The sequence below is a fragment of the Semicossyphus pulcher genome, unplaced genomic scaffold (genome assembly GCF_022749685.1).
Source record: "Semicossyphus pulcher isolate SPU_LCO1_2020_fin unplaced genomic scaffold, fSemPul1.0.p SCAF_15, whole genome shotgun sequence".
Taxonomy (NCBI): Eukaryota; Metazoa; Chordata; class Actinopteri; order Labriformes; family Labridae; genus Semicossyphus; species Semicossyphus pulcher.
Genome location: NW_027211659.1, coordinates 484,520 through 510,657, shown reverse-complemented (window position 1 = coordinate 510,657; position 26,138 = coordinate 484,520). Strand labels below are relative to the sequence as shown.

The 26,138-nt window shown below is 44.1% G+C and overlaps 1 protein-coding gene across 2 annotated transcripts; it reads right to left on the bottom strand.

Annotated features, from left to right (window-relative positions):
• Positions 1–1,621: 1,621 nt before the first annotated feature.
• On the bottom strand, positions 1,622–24,506 carry akap11 (A kinase (PRKA) anchor protein 11). 2 transcript variants are annotated; one of them, XM_069662889.1, is made up of 12 exons: positions 24,473–24,506; positions 20,980–21,072; positions 19,523–19,633; positions 19,374–19,427; positions 19,043–19,174; positions 18,037–18,301; positions 13,347–17,745; positions 13,055–13,195; positions 10,242–10,328; positions 6,928–6,974; positions 5,859–6,046; positions 1,622–5,278 (listed from the first exon to the last, which is right to left on the bottom strand). In XM_069662889.1, the coding sequence occupies exons 2-12, from the start codon at positions 21,040–21,042 to the stop codon at positions 5,099–5,101; spliced, it is 5,667 nt and encodes a 1,888-aa protein (XP_069518990.1). In that variant the 5' UTR covers positions 21,043–21,072; positions 24,473–24,506; the 3' UTR covers positions 1,622–5,098. The 2 variants fall into 2 exon arrangements, with proteins under 2 accessions (XP_069518990.1, XP_069518991.1); XM_069662890.1 differs by having other exon boundaries at positions 10,242–10,325.
• Positions 24,507–26,138: the final 1,632 nt, after the last annotated feature.

Here is a 26,138-nt window from a genome sequence, read left to right as displayed (position 1 = left end):
TTGGCAAGCACAGGGACGGCTTTTTAATGGGTTTGGAAAACTCTCTGTAGATAAGAGCAGACTATTATTACTATGAAACTCACCTCACATCAGCATTTACTACACGCTTTTTAATTTGAAGGCCGAACAGAGAGACGGATCCTTCAGGTGCTCAGGACACTTTGAAGTGGTTTGTCATACTGCACAGCTGCAGTGAGATAACAGGGCTCATACAGCTGCGTGTAATGATTATTTATACTTCTAATCAAACTGGATCATTGTTTTGGTTTATTTAACATTAAGCCAATCAAGTGGGAGGATACCAGAGGTGGAAGAAGTTAAAGGAGTAAACTGTGTAAAAATGCTCCGAGGTTTAAAGGTGTAGTCCTGCATAAAAAATGAAGAGGTTTAATCTGAAAACATTCCTTAATAATAAATACATTATCAAAGTATTAATCTGGCAGAATCACTGTCAGTGTGACATTATTGTCACCTGTCAGAAGCTACTTTTAAAGTACACGTGTTCCCTGTGAACCTTTTTCATCGTCTCTTAATCAGGTTGGCAGTTCGATCCTCAACAGCTACAGTCACATGTCCAAGTGTGTTTGGGCGAGAGGCTGATCCCCAAATGTTTTCATGTAATGTCCATAGATCCTGATTGGACACTGGCAGCCTCTGCCATCAGTGTGTGAACGTGCAGTCCATTTAAAGGACCCTGACACTGACACCGTTTCAAACACAGACTCAGGTCTGTAAAGATTTTGTCCTCGATGTGATCTGCTTTTTGTTTTGGGTGTTTTATTACAGGAAATGTTTGAAACCTCTGTGTTACTACTGAACATCAATGAAGGACCCCTGTGGATCCACAGACCCCAAACTGAGCACCAATGCTTTAACATCCTAACATGCACATTATATTTCAGATACTTTAATGTAAAATATTAACCTGTAAAATAACGAATGCTATCAGTGGTCAAACCGTGCGCCTACAGAGGCCACAGCACTCGACGCGGCGGCCCCGGGCTCGGGTCCCCTCGGCCCCCTGCTGCCTGTCGTCCTCTCTCTCTCTCGACACCTTTCCAACACTATCAGCTGTCCTCGATCTCTCAATGAGGCCCAAAAATAATAGTAAGTACATTACAGTTCTATTTAAAGAGTACTAGTATAAATGTTATTTTTCGCTGTGAGCAATATCTTAAACAATCTTTTTGGTTGGCAAAAGTTAAATGATTAATTTTTTTTTTTTTAAATGGTATTTTGGGCTGTTTCTGCCCGTACTGACAGGACAGCTGAGGAGAGACAGGAAGTGTTGGGAGAACAGAGCAGGGGATGACGTGCAGCAAAGGGCCGAGGACAGGAGTCGAGCCTGCAGCCGCTGCACGGAGGACTGTGGCCTCTATGCTCTACCCACCGAGCCAAACCAGAGCCCCTGAATAATTATCTTTTTATTTACTAATCAATTAATCTTTAAGAACTAATTATGGGATACTAAATGTTAAATCTGCAACAGGCAGTTTTTTCACCGAAGGACAGAAAGCTGTTTGGAAATGATTGGACTACATCTGTGTGTCCGTCCACAAGTCAACAAAGGAAAACAATGAGATCACACAGAGAGACACAATGATGTCATAAAAAGACAAAATAAGAGCACATGAAAAAGCTTTATTGTCACACCAAGCTTTAACAGAAACAAACTTTGAGTTTTGACCTCAAGCTCAGAATGTGTAAACTATTCAGCAATGCCACGAGGGAGAACAAGATGTGAACTCACTGTTATATAACTTACATAATTTATTAAATATCTTCATTTGGCAGGACTTTACAGGGAGAGCAGGGAAACACACAGGTTAGTGGAGGTGAGGTACATCTCTCTCTCTTTTATGTTCTCAGATGGGAGGCAGAAAGTAACACTGGGAGCAACAAAACAGATTCACAGTCTGCTTCTAAAAGGAGTTTCGCAGGTGCACATTCAGCTTTCACAAACACAACGGCAGAGCGCGAGAGGTTACTGGGGATGCACAGGAATGTAAAGTAGAGAAAGAAAGAAACCAGGAGAGTCTGGGGAACAGAAAAGAGTCCTACTTCAACATCTACACATTCACACTGGGAGATAATCTGTACACTGTGACGTTCTCTTCATGTCCTCCACTCCTAATACATTCCTTTCATGTAAACCAGGATATCTGCACTCACACACGTCTCAGGTTAATACTTCACTGTCTCTTCTGTTCTACTATTACCTTTAACAGTAGGCGTAACGTGGGTGTCACCTTGGATTTTTTTAAAAATAGCTGATTTTGTGATATATATTCATCTTAGCGTGTAAACAAATCATACAGGACAAACACTTTAATATCATAAGACCATTTGGCAGCCTACACATGAAGCAGTAACAGACGAGGCACCTGCAGAGGCCCGCAGCATACTGTGAGGCAGTGTGGACACAGACGAATCACTGCGGATCAATTCACCTTCCACTAAGCCCCGCCCCCTTTGGTTACTGTTGCTATGTGTGTCAAGCTTTTCATTCTCACTTTAAAATCACAGTTTGCAGGTTTATTATGTAACACTCTCTTATATTCAAAACAACAGCACATGAACAGGCTTTTCCTTTCTAGCCAACAAACTGTTAGCTTTAATGTTAGCTAGCTTGCTAATTAAGCTAACTTTAGCTTCACAAGTTTACGTCTGGCTGAATTTTATGCCTTTAAGTGATTCATTTTAACAGGACAGTCCCGTTAAAGGGTCTCAAAAATGATATGGATGTTCTTATGCACGATATGTAGCACACATGCTAAAAGACTGATGCTAAGCTACATGTCCCTTGCAAATAAGTAGCATTATAATCGGCAGGTGACCTTTAAGAACAAGAGGAAATAGACCTCTGTTCATGTCACTGTAGAGATGTTTCCAACTTTTATTTCTAATGTAATAATTTAATACCAAATCAATATTTGTGCTAACAGAACGCTGATTAGCTGCTAACTTATACGTCACGATTTATGCTACAAAACGTCAATAAGGCTTCAGGAATCATATGTTTGGCGTACATCATACCACGATGTCGAATGTTGTTCTAAAGGAAATGCTAAGACTGCAGCTTACGCAGATAAAAATACTTTTATAAGTTATTTACACTTTTTGTTTGTGTTTTTGGCAACACTAAGGAAACGTCACCGCCCTCTAAAACACTCATGATCTCATTAGAGCCTCATAAACGCGCTGCTTCACCGTGCTGAGAAATATAAAGCTTGATATACAAAAGCTGCAGGGGGCGGGGCTTAGTGAAGAGGCTATTAGTGTGTCCAATACATTAAGAAGAAGAAGAATGTGTCGCTTTAATCAAGATGAAGCCATGCAGGTGAACACCACCAACACTTTATAATAGTTTATATAATAGATGCGAGGCTGTGGTATATTACAGTGTTGTGAACTCAAGAGGGAAAACATCAGTTAGAGGAGCATCGTGTCGTCCTTTAGGTCCCTCATTTAACAAAGCAATGAATACAAAGCAACACCAAAACGAATCCCATTAACCTTTCTGTAAGGAGGAGCGGGGGGGTGAATGTGCATGTACGTTAACGGACTGCAGAGCAGACCGTGCACGCCGGGAGTGAACTCAGAGGAGGAAATTCACGGCTGGAAATGCCCCGTCCCTCCTCAGATAAATCATAGAAAAGTGCATCTCAGCATGGAGCTGGTAGTGCTGTGCGCGTGGACGTACACATGGGGGCTGGTGAGTAACCGGGGAAGTGTGTGTGTGTGTGTGTGTGTGTGTGTGTGTGTGTGTGTGTGTGTGTTAGAGGAGTGAGTGCTGTGTGGAAGTTGTGGTATCCTGCAGCTCTTCATTCCACAAGGTGACTGTGGAGTTTGGGTGTCTGACAAAATGTGTGAGTCCAGGGTTGAGCAATGCACACGCTGTTTGGTTTGTGGTTCTGGAGGTGCAGACCGGAGCGGTGTCTTTAATTACTACAAGATCCTCGATCTGCGTCACTGGATCTTCCCCAAACTGGACCACTGACGAGGATGACCGGAGGGCAGGAGAGTCACCTTCTGAGCTACATTTGGCAACGTTGGACCAATTTCATGGCTTTCTTTCAGAGCTTGGAGCAGCATTTCATGTTAGATTAGACAAACTCTACCTTCAAAAAATAGACTTTTCTCTTTTTAATACCGAGCACCCGAGTAAACATCATCCACTCTGTGGTTTTACTAAGTTTGACAACCAAAAGGATTGAGGCTAGGCGAGCAGAGTTACAGTATTACACATGATTACCAACACTGGCGAGAGGCAACTTCATCAAGCGCTATTTATCAATCTACTGCCGAATGAATGGCTCTTTGATCATCAATGCAACGTGACAGCAATTACTAAAGATACGGGTTTACAGCTTCACTATATCATCTCATTCTGTACGTATGGCAGCATGTCGGTCAAGTCCCAAAATATGAACGACGCTCGGTCATTCTGAGCGGATTAATACAGTTATGGAATACTACAGGAGGACGTATCAGTGTATCTTGGATCCCCTCTGATGATATGAGGGTGTTGTCTGCTGATGTGTGCGCACAGTTGGTCTCTTGACATGTGGAAACTGCACCACAGAGGTGAGCTGTGGGTGTGTTATGACATCACCCAGCCCAGCAGCGATGGGGATTCCCTAACAAAAAACACATTCTCTTCCTCTCCACTCACTGCGTTTCTGTCTGTCTGGAACAGATGGGGTGTGGACCTCTCTCTCTCTCTCTCTCCCCCCCTCTCTGTCCTCTCTGCCTTCTCTCCTTTTCTTTCTGTAGCTCAAACACAGCGGCAGCAAGGTGTGAGGGCTTCAATCACAGGTGCAGGTGGGCGGGAATGACAGCTCACTAAATCAACGCGAATGATATCATCCTGATTAAAAATAAAACTGCAACAACAAAACAGAAGGTGGAAAGAAAAATACAACAGCTCTTGGTCACAGCATGCAATGCAGAACACGCTGCCCACATTCATCAGAGTAAGTTAGATCTGCTGATTTGTATGGCGCCCTCTAGGGGCGGTGGAGTTTGCAAAGCCCTGTTTGGAACAAAGGAGAGAAGAGGAGAGGAGAGAGGAGGAGAGGAGAGAGGAGGAGAGGCTTTAGGCGTGCTCCAGGAGCCACTGGAAGAGGGGGGTGCGGTGAGGCTCTCTGCCCGCCTGCAGTGCCTCCTCTCGGGTCTGACTGTGTGTCTGGATGTCTTCACAGTAGCGCAGCAGCGTGTGCAGCAGCTCTCCCACCCTCCACTTCCTCTCCCGGAGCCTTTGGACCACCGCTGGGAGCTGAAAGGTCACACAGTTATCAGTGACCTCAGTAATGAGTACGTAATACATGTCTTATCACTGTGATTCAGACTTATTAGCTGGGTTCACTGCCAAGACTGGACTGTGGAAATGTTTCCATTAGTTGTAAAAGTTGTAGACATTAGAGAGCTTGTTTTTATCCAGTAAACGGTTACAGAGAACATAAGAGTGAGTAAGAAAGTAATGAAGAAAAGTACGCTCAGTAATAAAGAGCTATAAACTGAAAGGAACAGACTAAGAACAGATTGGCCGTGTAAAAGAAGGGTTACTTGACCTCCCCTGACAGGGCTTTAGAGGTATGTTGAGAACCAGGACACTGTAAAACATTATGGTTACATTTTTTACCTAATGATTGCATAAGCTAATCATTTTGTCTCCACAGCAAAGCTCACTGTAGTGGAAACCAGGATACCACTACAGGATGACTATCCTTTAAAACCAACACCAACAACCACAGAAAGAATGAGTCCTTTCATTGCAGCGCTCGGACTCGGTGATGGAATGAGTTTGTGTTTAATCATAAACACCACAGAGGGAACCTGAGACTGCAGGCGCTCACCTGCTGCAGCTCTCTGTCAGGACTCAGCTGGATCAGAGGGATGTCAGACATGGAGGCCGCAACCCACTGCAGCATGCTCCGGAGCTGGGGGTCAAGGGTCACGTGTTGAGGGCCGAGGAAATCAGAGTTCACTATGACCAGAGCGGTCCTGGGAGCCTGCACCTGAGTCCGGTCCACACACAGAGTCCCTGCACAGAAGATGAGTCATCAGCACATGTTTCTGCTGCTCTTTTCCCCGACTGGCCCTCCTCAACACTCATCTGTCTCCTCTGCACGAGGCTGAGCGCTAACACTATCTCTAAAACACACAGTATGTGGGCAGATCTGACAGACAATCACATGAAGGGGGAAAAGTTACAACAGCAAGTTAGCCTTCAGCTTTTTGCTGCACAAGCTGGAGTACACGTCTACTTCTCATCGCAGATTTTAGCAGCAGCTTGCCAGAGCCCCTCCCACATTATGTGTCCGGTGTGTTTCCCACTTTCAAAGTTCTTTACAAAGAAATCTAAAATAAAGTCTTAAAAATGTGTGAAAGAAAACCTGATCACGTTTTAATAAACTATTTTCTAAAGTTTAACTAATCAAGCTTCCATCAGGAAAGTGTTACAGGCCTGTATGTACAGTCTATGGTTCCCACGCTCCCACAGCAGAACAGCCCTAATGAGGAGCCCCCGGCCCCCTCCCTCACCGAGGGTTGACACACGCACACATGTTGCAGAATGAGTGGCTGTGGAAGGAGTGAATGAATGAGCATTAGTGTGGCTGAATACGGGGGTGGTAAAATCCCCGACTACAACACACTCAGACATGCAGACAGATGTACACAGCCAGCTGACACGGACTGCTCTGAATCTGGGGGAGCGCAGATTAGGAGGGGGCTTTAGGAGGGGGCTTTAGGAGGGGGCTTTCTCTCCCCTCATACCCCTCTGCTGTCCAGAAATGTGATATATTAACTGTTTTTGTTCGTATAAATCTACATTTTTATAAAAAAACTTGTTCACAAAAGATTTTATTGGATTATAAAACAGAATTACTTCTTCCTACAGCGTTCTGAAAAGTGAATCCTTACCGCTGGATTCCTCTTTGACCTCAGCCTCCTTGTCTTCTGTGTTGTCACTGTTGGATGAGAAAAGTCACACAGGTGAGTGAGAAGAAGGCGGCTGTGATATATGCAGGACATCAGAAGCACAGCGGGCAAAGCTACTTCATACAATATGGAAATATCACAAAAGTTCAGCCGTTCCAAACAAGACGCCAAAAACGTGCTCACGCGTTCATCTCAAGTAAGCTTGACTGCTGCGATTGTCTTTTCACTACAATCAATTTGTAAACTAGAATTCATTCAGAATTCTGCCCTCACTCTCTGTACGAGGGCAACAAAGAGAGCTCATCTCAGGGTAGCTAACCTTCTGCTTTAAGGATTGATCTCAGGTGCTTTTACGTGATTCCTGGCTCTTCATGGTTTGAGACCGGCCTACACTTACGATCCTTCACAGCCTCTTCACCGCTCTGAAGACACGAGAGGATCTGCAGCTCAACACTGTTTAACTCTGCATCAAAACAATGGAACTCTCTACGCAGTGTTATAAGAGATGCAAACATGTTTAAATAATTGATAAAGTATTAACTCAACACGGCCTTTAACTATCTGTCACTGCTTGTTTGCTTTGAACCTCTCACACAGCGTGTTGTTCCCATGTTTCTGTTCTTGTTTGTTTGCTTGTTGGTTCATGTGATTGCTTCGTATTATCGGGCTGCGTTTGCACTCTTCACTTCAGTGTAAAAGCAGTTTGAGTTACTCCCCCGGTATGAAAGCTGCAATGTAAAGATAATTCTGTTAGTGTTTTCTTAATGATCATATCTCTGATCAGAAAGCATCTTAAACTCGATGAGGGAACGGCTCTGCAGATTTCCAGTCAACGTTTTTTCTGAGTTCCAGTAAATTTACTTTCGTGCTTCAGCGTCTTTTGTCCGTTAAGACGCAGTGACTAAGAGTAAATGAGTGTGAAAGTTGACTTTTCCTTTCTGAAGATCTGCTCCATATCCATTCTGACAATTGTGCAAATATTAGCTGTGTGACGTGCCAGCAGGTAAACAGTCATTACTGTGCTTCATGAGATTGTTAATCACAGTCTTGTTGACACACCGCGCGGCTTCAGAGGCTCAGACTCTGTTGCTCAATATAATCTGAGGATATCATTTTTTTCACATTCACTGCTTTCATGAATAGGATCATGAAGCGGGGATGACATCGTCACATAGAGGGAAGGAGGACGAAGAAAAAGGGCAGCATCGACTGCCTCCATTTATCGTCTGTGTCCATTTATGGCCCGATGAATACAAAGCCATCGATTTATTTGCTGCCGTTTACAGCGACTGTCAGTTTGATAACAACAAGCAGAGGGTGATATATTGGAGCCACGACAAGCCCCGCCCATTTTATAAATGAGACGATCTTGGTTATTTTTCCCAACACAAGAAGTAAGTAAACTTTAAACCTGCATCTGTGAGAAACCTGCCCCCTGATGGCTGACACTGAAATGTCCTTCTGCTCTTCACTGATCCTCCGTGCAAAGACACAATACTAGAAATAGAGCTGTGCTTGTATTTCATTGCCATAGAGATGGGTATTGTGATATGTAGCATCGAGTTACTTTAGAACATTGACGGAAGAGCTGCAAGCAAAATCAATGAAGTGCTAAGTCGTCAACTATGAAAGGAATAACTTCTTTCCTCCTCTATGACAGGAAACAGAAAACCTTTGGCTGAAAAGGATTCAAATGATTCAAAGGATGTCGTGTCGGTCATTGGGAAACACTGATCAAACTTCTGTAGAGCAAACAAGGGACACATTGATCAGGAATATAACCTATGGATGAACCGACATGGAAAATAATAGTTCGGCTGAAATCAGCAGGGCTGAATCAAACCATGCAAAAACCATCCAGATATTATGATGATAGATAGACGCACTGCTTTCTGCACTGTTGCACTTCTCGGCAGAGTGCCACCAACGAGAAGGTTAACGCAGCTTACTTGAACCTGAAGTGATGTCTTTATTAAGCACGTGTTGTGTTGGAAAATCCTTTCTTCATTCTCTCATGAACGGCCTCGGAGCAAAGGGACGTCTAAGATTGTAAACAGACACTCTGAGGACTTTTATACTGCTGCGTAAACTCAGCGTCTATTTTTGTTTCCCCTAAAGAATTAAATAACGCCACATGAAGACATTTTGTTGTCTGCCTTTTGTTTGATAAAAACACCACAAAGAAGAAGAAGAGAGGGTTAATGCACTCTAGGAGATTTTAGTCGGCATCACTTAGAAGTGGACTTGGGTTTAGGTTACTCATTTTTTTCCTGAGTGGTTGAAAATAAAGGAACTTTCAGCCCTTTTCTGCGTCAGTGATGCTCCAAAGTTTGGCTCCGTCCTCTGAAGCCACTGGTTTAAGTTAATGTTACACTAGTTTTAACATCAACATGCATTAACTCGCTTGAGAAACGTTTTCATTACACTGGGAATATTTTGTCACCTCAATTGTTTTGTCAGTCCTGATCACGCAGGAGTGAAGCACCGATTAAACTGTCGGTGCGTTCACATGTCTGCGGTAAGCTCTGACATCTGAGAACTGGCTGTCAGCTGCCAAACAGAACTGAAGTCATGAGCTGTGCTGAAGGAAAATAAAAGCCCGGAAACGTGGAAATGGAGGATGAGGATAAGCTAACTGTGGCAGCTTTCTGGATGTAAAACATGGCTGTTTAGTGGCCGACTCTCAGCCTCCAACGATGGGGTTCCAGCGCATGTGGGTTAGCATGTCGATCCTTCATGCATTGCTACGAGCTGAAACAAATGGCTGCATGGATTGGAGCAAAATCACATCAAACAGCCTGATGTTGTGTTTATTTTAAAGCTGCCAGCACTGATTGAACTTATAAATGTTGCGGTTAATCTCTGTATTGTTTCTGATATGAAGTCAGGCCCATGGTTGGAACGGCTGCGTGGTCTGATGTTCAAATGATTCTATTAAGCAACAAAAGGACATGCAAGTTTTTCAGAGAAAGCAACACATCACATGCTGACATTCACATCAACAAGCTGAAGCCATGTCAAGCCCTCTTGTATTTACAGCTTTCGTGTGGTCATGCAGGGGGGCTGGTGGCTCCTAGTATGAGACAAAGTAGAAATCAAAGCCACCGTACAATCCTGTAAATCACTTTCAGATGATGAAACAAAACAATGGTTCCAGATTTTCCACTCGTGGATCTGTCTCACTCTCTCTTTTGTCCTCACAGTAAACTCAATGACTGAACTATTTCTTTGTCCCATTCTAGGTGAACCACCATGTCTGATAGAAGGTTAGCCATGTGAGCCAGCATCTGACCAACCTGTCAGAGGGAGAGAATGACATGCGCTCCTCACACGCCTCCCCCTCCAGTCCCAGGCTGCTCCAGCTGCTGCTGTTCCCATTGCTGCTGGAGAGAGAAGGCAGGTAACGCACCGCTTAGACACTGACACGAGTTTGTCATGATTAACAAAATCACATTAGTGCAAGAAGTTTAACTAACATCAAATATCTTCAATCAAGGCAATATAAGCTTATTTTTGTTTTATAGGCTGTTATTAGTATTTAAAGCTTTTTTAATCTTAGAACAGAAAATACAAATCTCAGTTACACGTTAAATATCTTCCCGAGTAAATTGATGCTTGAAACCAGATTAAACACGACATTCATCGACACTGAAGTGCAAAACTCCTCTGTCAAAGTCAAGCGTCTTATCCTATCATGATTAACAAGTCAGTATTTTATGTTCAAGCTGTCACAGCACGACAGTCGTGTGTCCTTACAGACCAACAGAACAAAGACAAACTATTTATGTCCTGGAACACACTTGCAGGTTATATGGACTTATTTCAACACGAGTGCAATATCAGTGAATTCTCTTCTTGATAAAACAACTCTTAAATATCGTCTTTGTATCCTGAAAATGAACTTGTTTATACAACAGAATATTTCAGCTTCTTGGAGACGAGATGTTTTTATTTGTTTTAAAAAACAAGCAGGTAAAATGTTCTTGTTGCTTAATAACATTTTTCCGACTTTGTATTCTTGTTGTTTTGAGAGCTAACTTTTTGCAGTGGACAGCTCCTGAAACCAAATGAAGATCTAGATGTAATAAGCAGTTTCTTCCCACTTGCTGTAATGACCTTATCTATCATGAAGCTTCCACAAACATTACTCAGCTGGATGACCATTTCTGGCATTTGGAATAATCCTTTAAATGCCGGGTGACGTTCAAAACACAGGCGGCTGCACATTATTCCACCTTATATCCCACTGATTCATCCGTAATTTGTTGATTGAGACAATTTGTTGCTAAAGCCTTATAATGTGAGATCATTACATTCTTGTCCTCACATAATCCCAGCTCATGCTGTGGGTTCCACCGGGACAACCAGCTGGCAACAGCAGCACAACAACACACACACACTCTCTCTGTAATTAGTCAATAATTAGCCTGCTGGCTGGAACCTGCAAACTGTGGCATGCAGAGAGGAACATTTCTGATATCTAAAAATACCTCCTTTAATCTGCATTACCTCAGCGGCAGCTTTCTCCCTGCGGTTTCAGCTAATGACACCTGGTGAGAGCTTGTTCGTTTAGTCAATCAACATGCCCGCTGTCCTGATAAGCGCTCGGAGGTGGTTTTTTTTCATCTGGTGAGCAAAGTGTTTGCAGCAGGTTTTTTTCTTCGAGAATCTAATGAATTACACATGGTGGACTTTGTTCTTGTAGCGAAACTGCCTGAAGTGCAGAATGCCGTCAAAGACACACCTTTAGAAAATATTATGATACACTGACTTGGCCCCGATGGCTAAAATAACTAGCTGCTAACACATTTTGTTCTTTCGGTATCTTGGGAAAGAATTTCAAATGTTGTCAGTTTTGCTTCCATAGAGATAACAGAGTTTTCCAGAAATGTCAACAGCCTGATTTTCAGAGGCTGGAGATTTGTATGAGGCCGTTTCCCTGAGACTGCTCAGACTCACACACGTGGTCCCGCCCTCTCCCCCTTCTGTTTTTTTTTTGCAAACAGACACAGAAAGAGCGATCGAATGTCCATGGAGGAGAGGGGGCCAGTTCTGTCACAACTACTACTTGGTCCTTTTGTGGTTTAGCTTATTTCACAAACATTCTCAGAAAACTTACTCACATAGGCAGCTACATCAAATCTTTGACAACATACGCAGATATAATGCAACACTTGCATGAATCAGAGAAAATTGCATCCCGGCAGTGAGGCCTAAATGAGATTCCCAAAACCACACACTGTGCCCTGTGCTGACCTGTGGCAACCTCACATATAGACTCAACCACAGAGACTCCTGTTATAGCGGGTCCAACTATAGCAATAGAATAACTGTAAAAGACATAAACGAACTGCTAACAAGTTACATTCCCTTGACAAACATTTTGTTGTGGACCTTGTAAATATTTCAGATTAGATAGAAAGTGCACATTGGGATATGTGGCTCGGACGGACACAGGTGCCACCTGTTCTTGTAATCATGTTGGAAAAGGATTCCCCGGTCGTCCAGCTGTCATTATGTCAAAAATGTGTTGCTGCATAGTTTCTGGTAAACACTGGGAAAACAAAACTGTAACTAGTTTACAGCAGCGCTTACAAAACTCCTACTTCTGGCAGAAAATATGAAAACCTGCCTTAAACCTGAGCCTTAACCCGGCTCATTAAAGGATCTGTGCAGAAATCTGCTTACTTGTCAGCACTCCTTCGCGGATCACATTACAGATGGTTTACTGTCACTAATAAAAGCGCTAGAAGCAAAACTGGGCAAGCTAAGAGCTAAGATTAATCAAATAGAAACAAATTCCCCTGTCATGTGATTTTGTGTGTTTAAAAAAGCCACAGTCAATGCAGAAGCCATTACCATCAGGCGCCTCATAAATAAACTTTGTGTGCCGGTAAGTTTTCGTAAGATTCTGTCCATAAATTAAGGTTTGGTTCATGTTAGGTTTTTAAGTGGAACAATAAACTTATTCAAGCAAATGCCAAACCTCAACACATCTTTACTCAGTGAAGGGTTTAAGTGTCTAATAAGATTTAAGAACAGTCACGAAGGGATAAAGCAGAGGAGAATATTTGGTATGCTATGTGACAGTATGCTAGTGCCTGTATACCTGTCACTGAGGTGGAGGAAGCTGCTGTTGTCGTCCAGGTGTTCATCCTCAAAGCTCAGGTTAGACCAGCTGCCCAGACTGTCATCTCCCACACTCAGCTGCTGGGACACAGAGGACTCTGTGGCTTCCCTGCCCGGACAGCTAAAGGCACAAAGAGATGGAAGGAGACACAAATATGCAAATATTTAAGAATTCAGTAAATGTATTTCTGTGTAGTGAAATGGTTTCGCTAGGTAAGAAGTAAATAGCAAATAGCAAATAGCAAATCTGTTGTGTGTATGTGTGTGTGTACCTGTTGTTGGCAGTCTGGCAGACATTGGACAAGGCTGATGTCATGATCTCAGCAGTCAGGCTCTCGGCGTAGCTGGCTCCATCATGGCCGATGCCACTGTCTGCATTCAGGCTGGTGTTGCTCAGCTCGCGTTTAGCCGTCTCCATTGCCATGGACACCATCTCCTCCGCAAATGCCGCCCTGTGGTCCAGGTCAATGTGGATCTTGGGAATCTCCAGGCTAGAGACCCTTGCCTGACATTCTGACCCCCTCTTCCTCCTTTGCAATACAGGCTGGTGATGGTGCCGGCAAGGTTTGGTGCAGTATGGGCACTCCTGGATCTGACAATAACGGCAGGTCCTCTCCCCCAGGGCTTGACCCAGGGATGGCCCCTGAGACAACCTCTGGGTGTGAGAGTGTCTGTCATGGCCTTGGACCTTCATGTGCTCACGGGATGAATACCCAACTGAAGCCATGCTCATCTGCAGAGTGTCATCCACTATTTTCCTGGCATAATGTTCAATGACCTGCATCACCCGACCCCTGTAGCCTCCATCATACAGGCTTCCTGTACTGTGGTAATGCCTGCTTTTAGTCTCCTTCGACAGCAGGGGGCAGGAGAAGGAGTTCCTGATGAGATCCTCTGCCATGTCTTCAAGTTTGGATTTCTTATAAAGACAGGAGTCAGTGAGAGACTTGGGCAGTCGTACAGAGGAACGATGTAGCTTACGTGTGACATCACATGTGATGTTGTAAGCTAAAGACTCTGCAAAGTTGACCAGATCCGTGTACTCCCTTTGACTCTTCTCTTCAGAGTCTCTGCAACTACACTGAGCATCCTCGCCTGAAGGACTTACAGCTGACTCAACCTTGTCCATGGGCAACGAGGCCTCACTAACAGAAGTTTTCCATTCATCTGGCAGCGACTTGGAGGAGTGAAGGCGGGCGTTAGGAGATCTCTGCTTTATCTTGCGACTGGCATGGGCCAAGCCAAGCTTTATGGAGCGGTAGGCCAAGCGGCTCGCATACTGGTCCAGGACCAACTCCCTACTGCCTCCCTCCTTTTTCAAGACCCTGATGAGGTAGCCAGCATATTCATCTGTCACACTCTCACAGCTTGGATACTCAGAGGACAGACCAGAGCTAGAGCTGGAGATCGTGCTTGGAGTGGAGGTGGGAGACCTGAAGACAGAGGCTATCAGATCATTAGACCATTGCTCAGCCAGCCTACCTACCCTTGAGTCCCTGTTCTGGTCCATACTGGGTTGAGGCAGATGTTGTTGTTGGTGGTGGTGGTGATGGGAACAGTCAGAGTTAGATCTGTCAAAGCTTCTCCTTCTAACAGCGCGGTGATATGGACAGTGCTGTGCTGAGCTCACCATCCTCTTCACATCATTGATGACCTCTCCTGCTACCTCCCCTGCATACACCCACAACGTGTTCAGAGTCTGCTCTGAGAACTGAGCCACACTGTCCCTCCTTCTCTCACCGCCTTTGCTCATCTCTACTTCTTCTTCTGCCCCTCCTATGGTGTCCATTTCTGTTGCCATGGAGACAATATGACAAGCCAAACGCTCAGCATAGTGAAGAGCCTCTTTGTTGGACATTCTGCGAGCAGAAACCTGGTTCAGGTCATGCCGTCCACGCCCTGTCTCCAAGCATCTGTTAGACCCACCAACACCACCCTCTTCTGCCACTTCTTCCTCCTCTTCATCCTCATTTCCATCTGCCTCTTCAGAGAGAGACCTCATCAGTTTGAGCATGAACTCAGCCTTGTCTGCCTCAGGGGTGATGTCTTTCGGGCCTGGGCCCGGCTCAGGCTGATAGTGAGGTGTGGGTGGAGGGGTAGCAGGGGAAAATTCCTTAGCCAGCTTAGTTTTTAGCTTCTTAGAAAACTGTTTTATCTGTTTCTCTTTAGACACCTCATTGGGCTGCTGAGGGGTCGAAGGAGGAGTGCCCGGAGTCCCACCAGATTTTTGACCTGACGATTGAGCTGAGTCATCTACGGGAACAGATATCCTCCTTTGGCCAGTCATATCAGTGCCCGGCACATCCAGAGTGTCCATCATCACAGGATGTGTTTCAGCCACACCTCTGCTTCTAGGGTCAAACTCTGTTTGAAAGGAAATGCGAGGAATGCTAAGGTCGACTGCTTGCTCAACAGGACCGCCCTTCCTAACACACCCAGGATCTCTGCAGTCGTATCTGAAACTCTCCCTGCCAGCTCCCTGCTTTGAAGGGGAATCTGGAGCTTCATAATTAACCGTCTCAGGTTTGGAAGAAGAGTCCCTTCGGCTTCCGATTTTTGTAAAGAAGTCAGCACAGTCACCAAAACTCTTTTTCATCTTAGAGGAAGTTATTAGCTCACAAGCCTCAGTTACTATCATATCCACCATGTTGCCAGAGAAGTTTTGGAAGTGGGACTTTCCTTGGGAGGGGTCTCCTCCAAGAGTCGGGGTCTGAGTTCCATGACTGTAAAGGTTAGTTTGAGTAGATGTGGTTGTGTCACATGAAGACACAGTGACTCCTGTTGGGCTGACTTGTGGGGAATCTGACAAGCTAGATGTATACTGACAGGTCTCCTCAGAGTCCTGGAGATGGTTGAGTGCTTGGCCTGCTTGGGGCACAGGAATACAGCTGGCCATGCCTGATACAGTGAACAATGCTTTCTTCACTGTGCAGGAAGCATCCTCTCCAGAGGTTCCCGGGGTAGCTGCAGCCGAGCTTGCACTTAACACCTGCTGGTTAGCATAGGTGCTACTGGTTTGAGTGCTAGTGTTCTCTGCACTGACATAACAGATGTTGTCCACAGACACACTAATAGCCGCTTGGCTGGTGAAGGCAACATCAGCTTGAGAGAGTTCTATGAAGGCCTCCTGGATAACCGACTCAGACAAGTCTGAAGCATAGGAGGAAACCACCTCCTCCTCTTCCTCTTCCTCTTGCCCCTGACCAAAGGACCAATCACTAGGGGTGCGAGGGGTTGAGGGATGGGAGAACTGACACACCTCCATTATGCCTTCAAATACCAGCTCTTCTGCCAGATCAGCAGCGAAACGCGACACCGTGCTATGGAAAATCTGCTTTTTTACTGTGAGGAATTCTTTCAGTGCCCCGGACACAGCCTCTCCTACCAGGAAACCAGCTAATCCATTAATTGCTCTTTCCTTTAACACACAAGCGCGGCGCATGCCTATCTCATGGAAAGCCATCTGGAACACAGAGGAGGTGAGCCTGGCAGCTAGGTGGCACAAAGTAGTGGTACAGGAGGATACACCTTTCTGCAGGTCTCGTAAGGCGCTGCCCAAGCTCATTTCCACCAGGTCGGTGGCAAACCTCTGAATGCCATCTTTCAAAGACGGGGACTTCTTTTGCAATTTGGCCACAGTAACAGTCTCTTGTATTTCTGAAAGCTTCATCACATAGCCAGAAGGGTTCTGAAATTCCTTATGACAGACACAGCTGAGATTCTTGTTGTCACTGATGTCAACAGCAGACTGGTAGCCACACACAGATCCAAGAATTTCTTTGGACAGACTGCTGGCAAAGTCTGAGTAGGTCTTATACAGAGAGCAGAGATCCTGGGGTTTACGTAGCTCTGAACTGTCCTGTCCTTCCTCATCTGTCTTCCAGAAGTATTCCAGTGGCCCACCAGAGTCCACCAGAGGGCTGAAAGCTGAGGAGCTGACAGGACTGAAGAGAGGGCCTCCATTCTCGTCAGAGGGGGTCTGCATCGGTCGGGGGGAGTCAGGGACCTCAGAGTTAGGTGAGTAGGGAGAGCCTGGTTTCAGGGGAGTGGGTTTTTTCACATTGGCTGGGAGAGTGGGCTGGTCAAAGCGGTGAGGATTCATACCCTTGGTTGAACAGCCCCGGGAAACATATTTACATGCTGGCCCACTGGAGCCAGAACCCGCTGACTTTTTCTGTGTGGTGGGAACACTGATGGAGTCCAAAGGAAGTGCAAGAGTGCAGCTCTCTGAGCTCAGCTCCTCCAGGTCATCAAACTGGTCAAAGCTGTCAAAGAATTCACTGACTTCAGAGTCAGAGTCTTCTACTCTCTCTCTGGGGCCCCCCGGCACCTGGGGGATATCCAGCTTGGCCAGCAGGCTCTTCTGGTATCCCACCTCATCCAGGAAAATGATTGGGCTGGGGCTGGAGCAGTCTGACTCTTCTGATTCGCTTACATGATTTAAAGGAGAGGGGAGACGAGCTCCAGGACTGCAGTAAGTCCACTGGGACTCCATGCCTGATGTTGACCTCTGAACTGTGACGGATACATCTGGACCTGACCTATGTTTGGCTGAATACTTCTTTGAAGATGAGCCTATGATAATGCGTGAGCCTGATAATTCCTTTTTCCTCTTGTGGGCCGGGACGGTCTGCGATGCCATATCACGCTTTTTAAAATGGCGATAGGAGGCTGCAGTTGTTGGAGGACAGAGGGGAGAAAACTGGTTATAAACAAGACAGCCTAAATGTTACAAGACAGACAAAGGAACAAAACGGCTGTTTATTAAGAAAAAGTGCATCTCAACGAGAAAGTAACTTATTAGTGCCATCTAGCTATGAACTGACTCCTGTCAGTTATATATAATTATGTAGATCATGATAGTATAAAGAAACAGATCATTTATCATTCAGGTCTCTATTTTGGATTATGCAAAAGACAAAGAGCTACAACATGCCACTTAAGATTAGGTGTGGAACCTACAGGGATTGTCTCCAGTGTCATCCTCCTCCAGATGCTCCAGGGCTGTGACAAAGTCGTCCTCGATTGATGACACTGACTGGTTGGTGTCGTCTTCCTCAGGCTGGCTGGGCTCAGCTGTGCCCCTCTGAAGAGCCTGAAGCTCCAGAGCATAGCGGACGCCTGCCATGTAGCACCCAAGCACACCAACCAAAGATGCTACACTGGCCTGAGGGTAGACACTAGTGCTGGGATTATGCCTCAGCACACATACAGCCTTTAACCAGCACTGAAGGTGGAGGAAGAGATACAGAGGAAAAGAAAAAACAAAGGAAGAGAAGGGAAACAGAAATACTGAAACTTAAGCTTGGTTTCCCGGTGATTTATGGAGAGAAAAATGACAGCATGTGTTACTAAAAGGCACACAGAGCCTTTAAAGTGTCTAAGCATTCATGTACCGGGATTAAATGGAACAAAACTAGCTCATCGTGTAAAAGAATTTGCCAATAAAGCAGAATTCACGTGGGAATTTTCGTATCCTAATCTGACCGACGGGAGGAGGAGGGCCGGAATTGTATTGTTATGTCTGAACACTGATTGCAAGCCGATCTGTTGTATGTGCAGAATACAGAATCACTCAGTGCACGTCCGCTCTGTAAAGCAGATAACTGTCTGGTCTCACTGTCTGAAATGGACGACAAAAACCACAGAGTCAGCGGCAGGGCCTGTGTGAACCAAAACACGGCACACAGGACAGGGCTGCAACCGTGGGCTGAAAAAACAACACGCCTGGCTATCCTACCCACCTGTGTTTCTTCAAAAGCGTGAGAGAAACTTGGTATGTGCATTACATTCAGGGACAGAAAGACTTTTAGGAACAAGACGTGCATATTCATATAAATGTGGCCCAAGTGAACCAAGCTCTTATTCTTAATTCCCCATTTTCTCTGCCCTCACTTCCCGGCCCTCCTCTCACTTCTGCTTTACTGAACATGTCACATTCCTTCCTCATGAAAAGTCTAGCACCTACCTGCGGCCCAGCGTCCTTGTGCTCCGTCAGCCTGCGGGAGTCTTTGAGCAGCAGAACCTCGTCATTCTTCAGGCTGTGAACGTGGAGGGATCTGAGAAGCTCGCACAGCCCCGCTGGCAGAGATGACAGAGTCTGGGGAAGAGTGGGACACAAAAGCACATTAGCTTGTAGGCTAAATGGTAAATTACAAGACCTACCAGGAGAACATTAGTTTTGTTACCACCTCAAATGTCTAAAATAATATCCAAACTTCAGGATTAATTATGACAAGTGGCAGGACATTCGTTCAGCGTTTTATCATAACTCAAGTATGTAATTATTCAACACTTACCTTCTGAGTGACATCTTCTCCTTCACATTGACCAGGCAGACACACAAAATGAATCTGAAAGCGCACAGCAGACAGTCAGCGTTCATGTGTCTTCTGTCTGAATGTGGCCGAGCTTTGCATGTGTGTGCACTGCTGTTTGTGTGACAAACCTCCGTCAGTCTTGTGGTGTCTCTGGTTGGGAGCTCCAGGCCAACACTGCATAGCTCCTTTCTGTTCCTAAAGAGGCTCTTCACACACTGGGCTCCACTGTCACGCACAGTCTGCAAACACACATGCAGGGTTTGTAAGGCTAAGTATATGTTAGCAACAAAATAACAGGAAACCGATGTGCATGTTATGTCCGTCACTGAGACAAATGCTAAACACAACAGTATTTTCTTCTTGCTTTAACACGTGATTTGAAGAACTTTCTGGGTATTTCCGTTATTTTTAAAAGATGACATTTAAAAACACTCGTGGCCCGTCCGTTCTACTGAAAACACATCTCACCACATCCAAATCTACAGCAAACATCGTGTAACAACTGACCACAAGCACACAAAACAAACAGATGTGTATCGTCATACTTATTACAAACTGGACCAACAACTAAGACAAGATCTTCTGCATATGAGCAGAACATCATCATTACACGAGGGAAGAGGATCCAACACTCAGAGTGTAAAGTGAGACACAAGCTAAAAGTGAGGCTTTTCAATGTCAATCGAAGTTTTAGTGCAAAGTGATGTTTTGTATTTGAACATGCACAATAAACTTATTGAAGAACGTCATTTAAAAGGACAGATAGCACATACGTCGATGCTCCGCTCACAGTGGCCTCCACCACATGGCCCAGACAAACATGAACAAGTCATAGGAGATTGATGTGGTCGCTGCTGCTGGCTGACAGATAACAATCAATTTAAACATTGTTCTCAGGCCCTGCTGTAACGAGTAAAGACTTGGTGTCAGTTCGGTGCCGATGTAAGCAAGCCTGATGGCTGAAGGAGGAGGAGCAAAGTGTGGTGAAAAGAACAATTTTTGATTCAGACCAAACATGTTCCTCACACAGTGAATGTTTAAAACATGCGTGACAGCAGAAAGACATAGGAACTGTAGATGACAGCTTATATGCTTCACATTTGTCTTCACGTCGTCTAGCAAATGTAGATGAAAAAATGATATGCAAGACGTAACGGCAGATAAATAATGACTGGAGAGAAGGGCTTGAAATCTCCTTTTGAATAGGCCTGGATGATACGAGGAAAATGTGCTATAACATTGTTTAATATTGCAATAACAATATGAATTGCGATAAACAAACAAATATTGAGTTGTGCATATTAGCTCAAACTTAAAGTTCCTCGGTCTCTCCGCTGTGTGGCATCTTTTTCATCACAAAGTCTTATCAACCATATTCTTTCTCTCTCTGGCTCACTGCAGGTTAAAATGGGTAAAATTCTTGCATGCTGATTGTTAATGCAATGCCATGTAGATTAAATGGTATTTAACATCAGTGTCTTTTGTAAAGTGTTTATTGCACATGTTCATATCAGGATGACAGTAAAAATATGACTTTTGCAGCCCTTCTTTCAAGAGATAAAATGCAGAGTTCCTGCAGACAGACCTCTTTCCGGACTGAGGCCCGGGACCTTAATGGGACTCCTCTAATACGGGCACAGGCGTCCATCGCAACAGAGGTGGCCGAGCGTCCGCTCACCTGTAAAAAGGAAGAGTTAGTGACAAGGCAAATAGTTGACGAGCCTAAAGAGAGTCTAAAAATCAGAGTTGTATTGTTGCATTCAGACGCACAGGTGAGTCTTCTGTCTGACACTTTCTCTAACTCGATAAACAGTCGTCAGAAAGTGAAAGAATTGTTCAACGTTTCGTGCTACTGAGCTTTCTCCCCTCAACCACAGCAACAATCACATGACAGTATCAGAGCTATTAGCAAACAAAGTGACGTCACGCTATGTCTCCATCTACTGTTGCTCACATTCCATAAAAGGAAGCCTGTGACAAAGTTTACATGCAACAAAGGGACAAGTCTCTGCTTCTGTGCCGTTCAGTAACTCACTAAACAAAGCGGCTCGGGCCTGTGACTTTCACTCAAAGAGGCGATGCAGTTATCTTTTGGTTTTTGCTCAACATTTTTCAGATTGTACGGCCAACCTCTGTAACCGATGTCTCCTTCAAACCCGTGTGAAACTAACATGAGTCAGGCTCTCTAAAGAAGGCCTAGACTTGCCCTGCTGGTGAGGATAAGCTACAGTAGGCCATGCTTCTTTGATATTCTTTAAACAGTCAGGCCTGCGTCAAAGATCAAACAGAGAGGCAGGAGAACAGGGGTGTGTGCTCTGAGCAGGGGAAACACACTCGGTAAGCAGCATGAGAGAGCGGCTAAAGGAGGCAAAATATTTACAGTGTACAAGAAGGAAAAGTTTCCCAAGAAATACAAGCCTCTCCTTTGAGGTACGGTCCAAAGCGGCTAGATGAGTCTAGACCCCGGCAGGCAGGCGGTCCTATTGATCAGCCCATCTTGCATCCTGAGAACCAGAGGGACAGAGTGCATGCCACTGGCTTCCTCTGCTGATACAGGACCTCCTAGCTTCTCATGGGTGCTTTGGTGGGCTACAAAAACAACACAGCCAGCCACTGCAGCTGACCTCAACTATGCTGTGCATCCCAATGCACTCACAAGGGAAGCAGCACAATGATGACTATTATTGCTAGAAAAGAGCAGAACAATATAAAAGTAGTTGGTAAACCAGCGTTGGGATGTTTCATGTTTGGTTCACAGACTTCGCTGCGAGTGTGGAGCTGGGCCATAAAAAGATCCTGATACTTTTTCTGTCACTAACAGGAATAAACTTTTGACATCTTTTACTCAGTCGGGACAAAACAGCTGAAATGAACACGACAACACACCGCATTTTTTAGCTTGCACTTCAAAGTACGTGGCCATTTACTACAGCTACTGGTAAAGAACGTGGATGACCTCTGTGTCCGCTCGCAGCCCCCCTGAGCCCCACAGAAGAGCATGATCATATTTTATGCTATAATGCCCAGCCATAATTTGGTGGTAAAGTCAAAGAGAATTAACTTTAGTACACCATCACCTTATGCAACTAATGTGGTCCCATAATGCCACATGTATTCTGTATTAGTCATGTTGTGGAAAAACTGCAATTAAGTGTAACTAAGTTCAGGCTTAAAACCTCAAACGCTGATTCACAAAGCTAATTATCACCGTTTGGAGCCGCACGGATGCAGTCTAAGGATTCTGAGGTGAGTTTGTGATCATCTAAGAAGGCAAAGGCAGCAAAAACACCCTGGACGGGCAGAAACGGTGTAGTCTAACATCTTGTTTGGTGGGGAGGTAATGTAGGCCAAAATTTTTAGCATGAATGTGGGTGGCCGGAGGCAAGATAAACAGAGACTGGGAGAGAGAAGAACATGAGAAAAAGTTACAGGGAGACCAAACACTGGTCTCTAATGAAGCACAGGTGACACAGGGAATAACTACTCTTTTTTAGCGGACCATCAGAGACAACTCGGAGACAAATCTACGAACTACATGTGCACTACAGAGAGTAGACTATGTGTCAAAACGTCTTCAATAAAAAGGCCTACTGTAGGTAATTCCTGTTATTTGTCTTATATGACTGACATTAAAAGGACAATCAGTAGATGGCCACTCCTCCTTGGCTCCAGTAGCCTGGGCTACATTCCAATACTCCTACTTCCATAATGTTTAGCATGCCAGAAAGCAATTTAGTATGTCTGCATACATGTGTGTCAAAAACAGTATGCCTAAAATACCAGGATGTCTTTTTACAACCGGCCAAATTTTGCAGAATGCAAGCCAGTATGCGTTTTGGATACTCTGACCCACAGCTCTTTGTGCAGCGGAAGATAAGTCACATTGACTGAACCACCAAGACAGCACAGACACATGGCTGTGGACAGTACACACTTTGTTAGGGTAGCTGCAGTAGGACAAACAGTGAAAGGAAAAGTATGAAATGTAGTGTAAAGGTTTCCTCTTGGTTTCGTGCTTCTTCACATGGTTGCTACATTTTGAACGATTACTGCCCTCTCACCCGGTGCTCTGTTATTAGGGGCCCAAAGATGGTCAAAAACGTCTTGAAATCAGCAAGATTACAAAGTAAAGGTAGAGAACATGACATACTTCTAGTGAAGGAAAAGAAAATAATTAGAGAATAGTTGATAATATGGAAATGGTGATGCAGCGCTATTAAAAAGAGACTAAATTTCGATGTAGTGACTCAAAACAAAATCCTGTGATGCGTTTAATATTCTTATTGTCTATGGACACGCCTTTAAAATGTCACATAAGGATGTGAAACACCAAGTCTATTAAAATGGGTCTTTGATGTAGATACTGAACAGCACAATGCAAGTACTCTTAAAGGTCCGTCTTCCACTTAAAGTGACATACAGCCAACAGACGGAGCTAAACAAATAAATCAGCCATTTCATGCATATAGATTACTAAACTGCCATTAAACAAATGATACGTTTAGAGCCATTACTGCTACATGAATCACTAACATCATAACATTTTGCTTACATAACTTTTTGACATTTCAACAGGTATAGTTACATGTAAATCCTCTTTATTCTAAATATGATAAGGCAACTAAACCAGGAACTGTTAGCTATCTAATGTCAAAGCTTATAGGGCTGGTGCCCGCAGCAGGCCAGAGGAGCCACACTGTGGATGCTGATGTTGATTCACGACTACTCTAGCTCCATGCAGTCATACCAAAATAGACACACGGTTAGCTAGCAGGCTAGCCGAAGCTAACTAAGCAGACATATCAGTCAATAACAAAACATCTAAAAAAAAAAGTAAACGTCAGTCACCAAAATTGAGCAACTTGCTAGTTTATATGTTGTCAATCACTGGGCTAACAGCAGCAGAACCAGGCCGCGGTCGGCTCGGTCTGTGATGTCACCTTATTGTCGTTAGCTAGCACCTAGCCACCAAGCTAATGATAACATTACGGTAGATTCAGATAACGAACATTAGTCAATCTACAGTCATCTCCTGTGTATTCCAAACATATTTATTTCCCTTTATCGAGTCATTTTACCTCCCAGCTCAGTGTCGGACTCCAGCAGCGATGACGGTAGTCGCTGTGTTTGATGCGCGATTCGTGAACGATGCGACCGTTATGAACGACTCATGCGAACGGCCAGTAATATGCCGGTTGCGAACGTTAAGGTTAGTTAAGTAAAATGTGTGTTACATATGACCCAGAGACATAGCACTTGGTAATAACATTAAGAGCCAAGCATGGTAAGAATTTTGTATGTTGCTTTAGTTGGAAAAAACTAAAAGTCATGTAAATGTACTCATGGCAATCAAAGGTAAAGAATGGCCAAATCTGACTGAATTATAATAATCCATGCAGTGGTAGTACCAGCAGAGAGCAAACTGTTGTTCCTGTGCTGTGCCAAATTATCTGGATTTCTGAAAAGAGCCAAAATTGACAGCACTATCTTTTGCTAATACTACTTTTAAATTCCATACACAGAGAAGCAGTTGCCCTGAGAGTTAACATGATTAGTGTTAAAAGATAGACTTAACTGTTTTGTGACCGATCTCACCGACTCTCAAAAATGAATCGAACTCCCCATTTCCTGTGCATTACCGTTCTTCCCATGAAAACAAGGGTGTTTGAGACATCCTCAATCGAACGCAGAGATAACGATATGTGTCGCACTGTCACTGTCGAACACAGAACAATCAAACATCTGGCAAATTAACAACAATGAATTTAAGATTTTCATTTCTGTTTTTGTGAATGTTATTTGATCATTACATTAAAAAACAGATATAGATACACACACTCCTGCATTGATAAAACAGAGAGATAAAAACATGCTACATTATTGGTATTATGCAAATCTTGCACAATTTTCATAGTAACAAATAATTGATTGTCCTGTTAATGGTTTTAACCACATTATTAGCAGTTATATCTTAAACCTTTTGTTTTAGATTAACATTACCTGACTGCTGACTGCAATCTCCAGCACCTAGTTTTCTGGTCAGGCTATAAATAAGATTACCCTGCAGATTTATAAACCAACCTTCTTGAGTGGATTTCAGGAGATGTAGTTAACTTTAATGATTCAAATCTGTTTAGCCAGGTTAAAACTTTTGAACTGCCAAGAAATGCAAAAGAAATTTGGAAAACAATAGAAAATATTGTAATTCCTTATGAGACCCTGAAAGAGTTAATGACTCAAGCCTTTTACTTTTTCATTTCCTTATTAAAGATGTTTTCAGTTCTCTTATTTTCATTGTCTGCTTTAACAAAGTCTGTTATATTTATTTCAACAAACAACCTGCTCATCTTGGAAGCTTCTGCTGACTGTGGACACATCAACAGTAACATTAAACCTCACTGATCCCACCTGACTGACAAAAGTACCTTTTTCTACTTGGGGCAAAAAGGTGCAGTTACACCTTGTTGACGTTGGAAACATCTCTGACTTAAAGTAGAATAACTACTGAGTGAATTTCTGATTAAAAAGGGGCTTAAGCAAAACTAGAATGAGAGAAGATGAAAGAAAAGTTTCATCAGAAGAGAGGAAGTGGAGAGAAACGCTCAGGGATGTGGGTGTTCTCACTGAACTGTAAATGTCACAGATGGCCTGAAGTTTTAAGCCACAATGAAGCTATTTAACTGTTGTTTTTGGAGCTTAGAAAAAAGACTGATATACATCTGCTGAACTGAACTACATGTGATT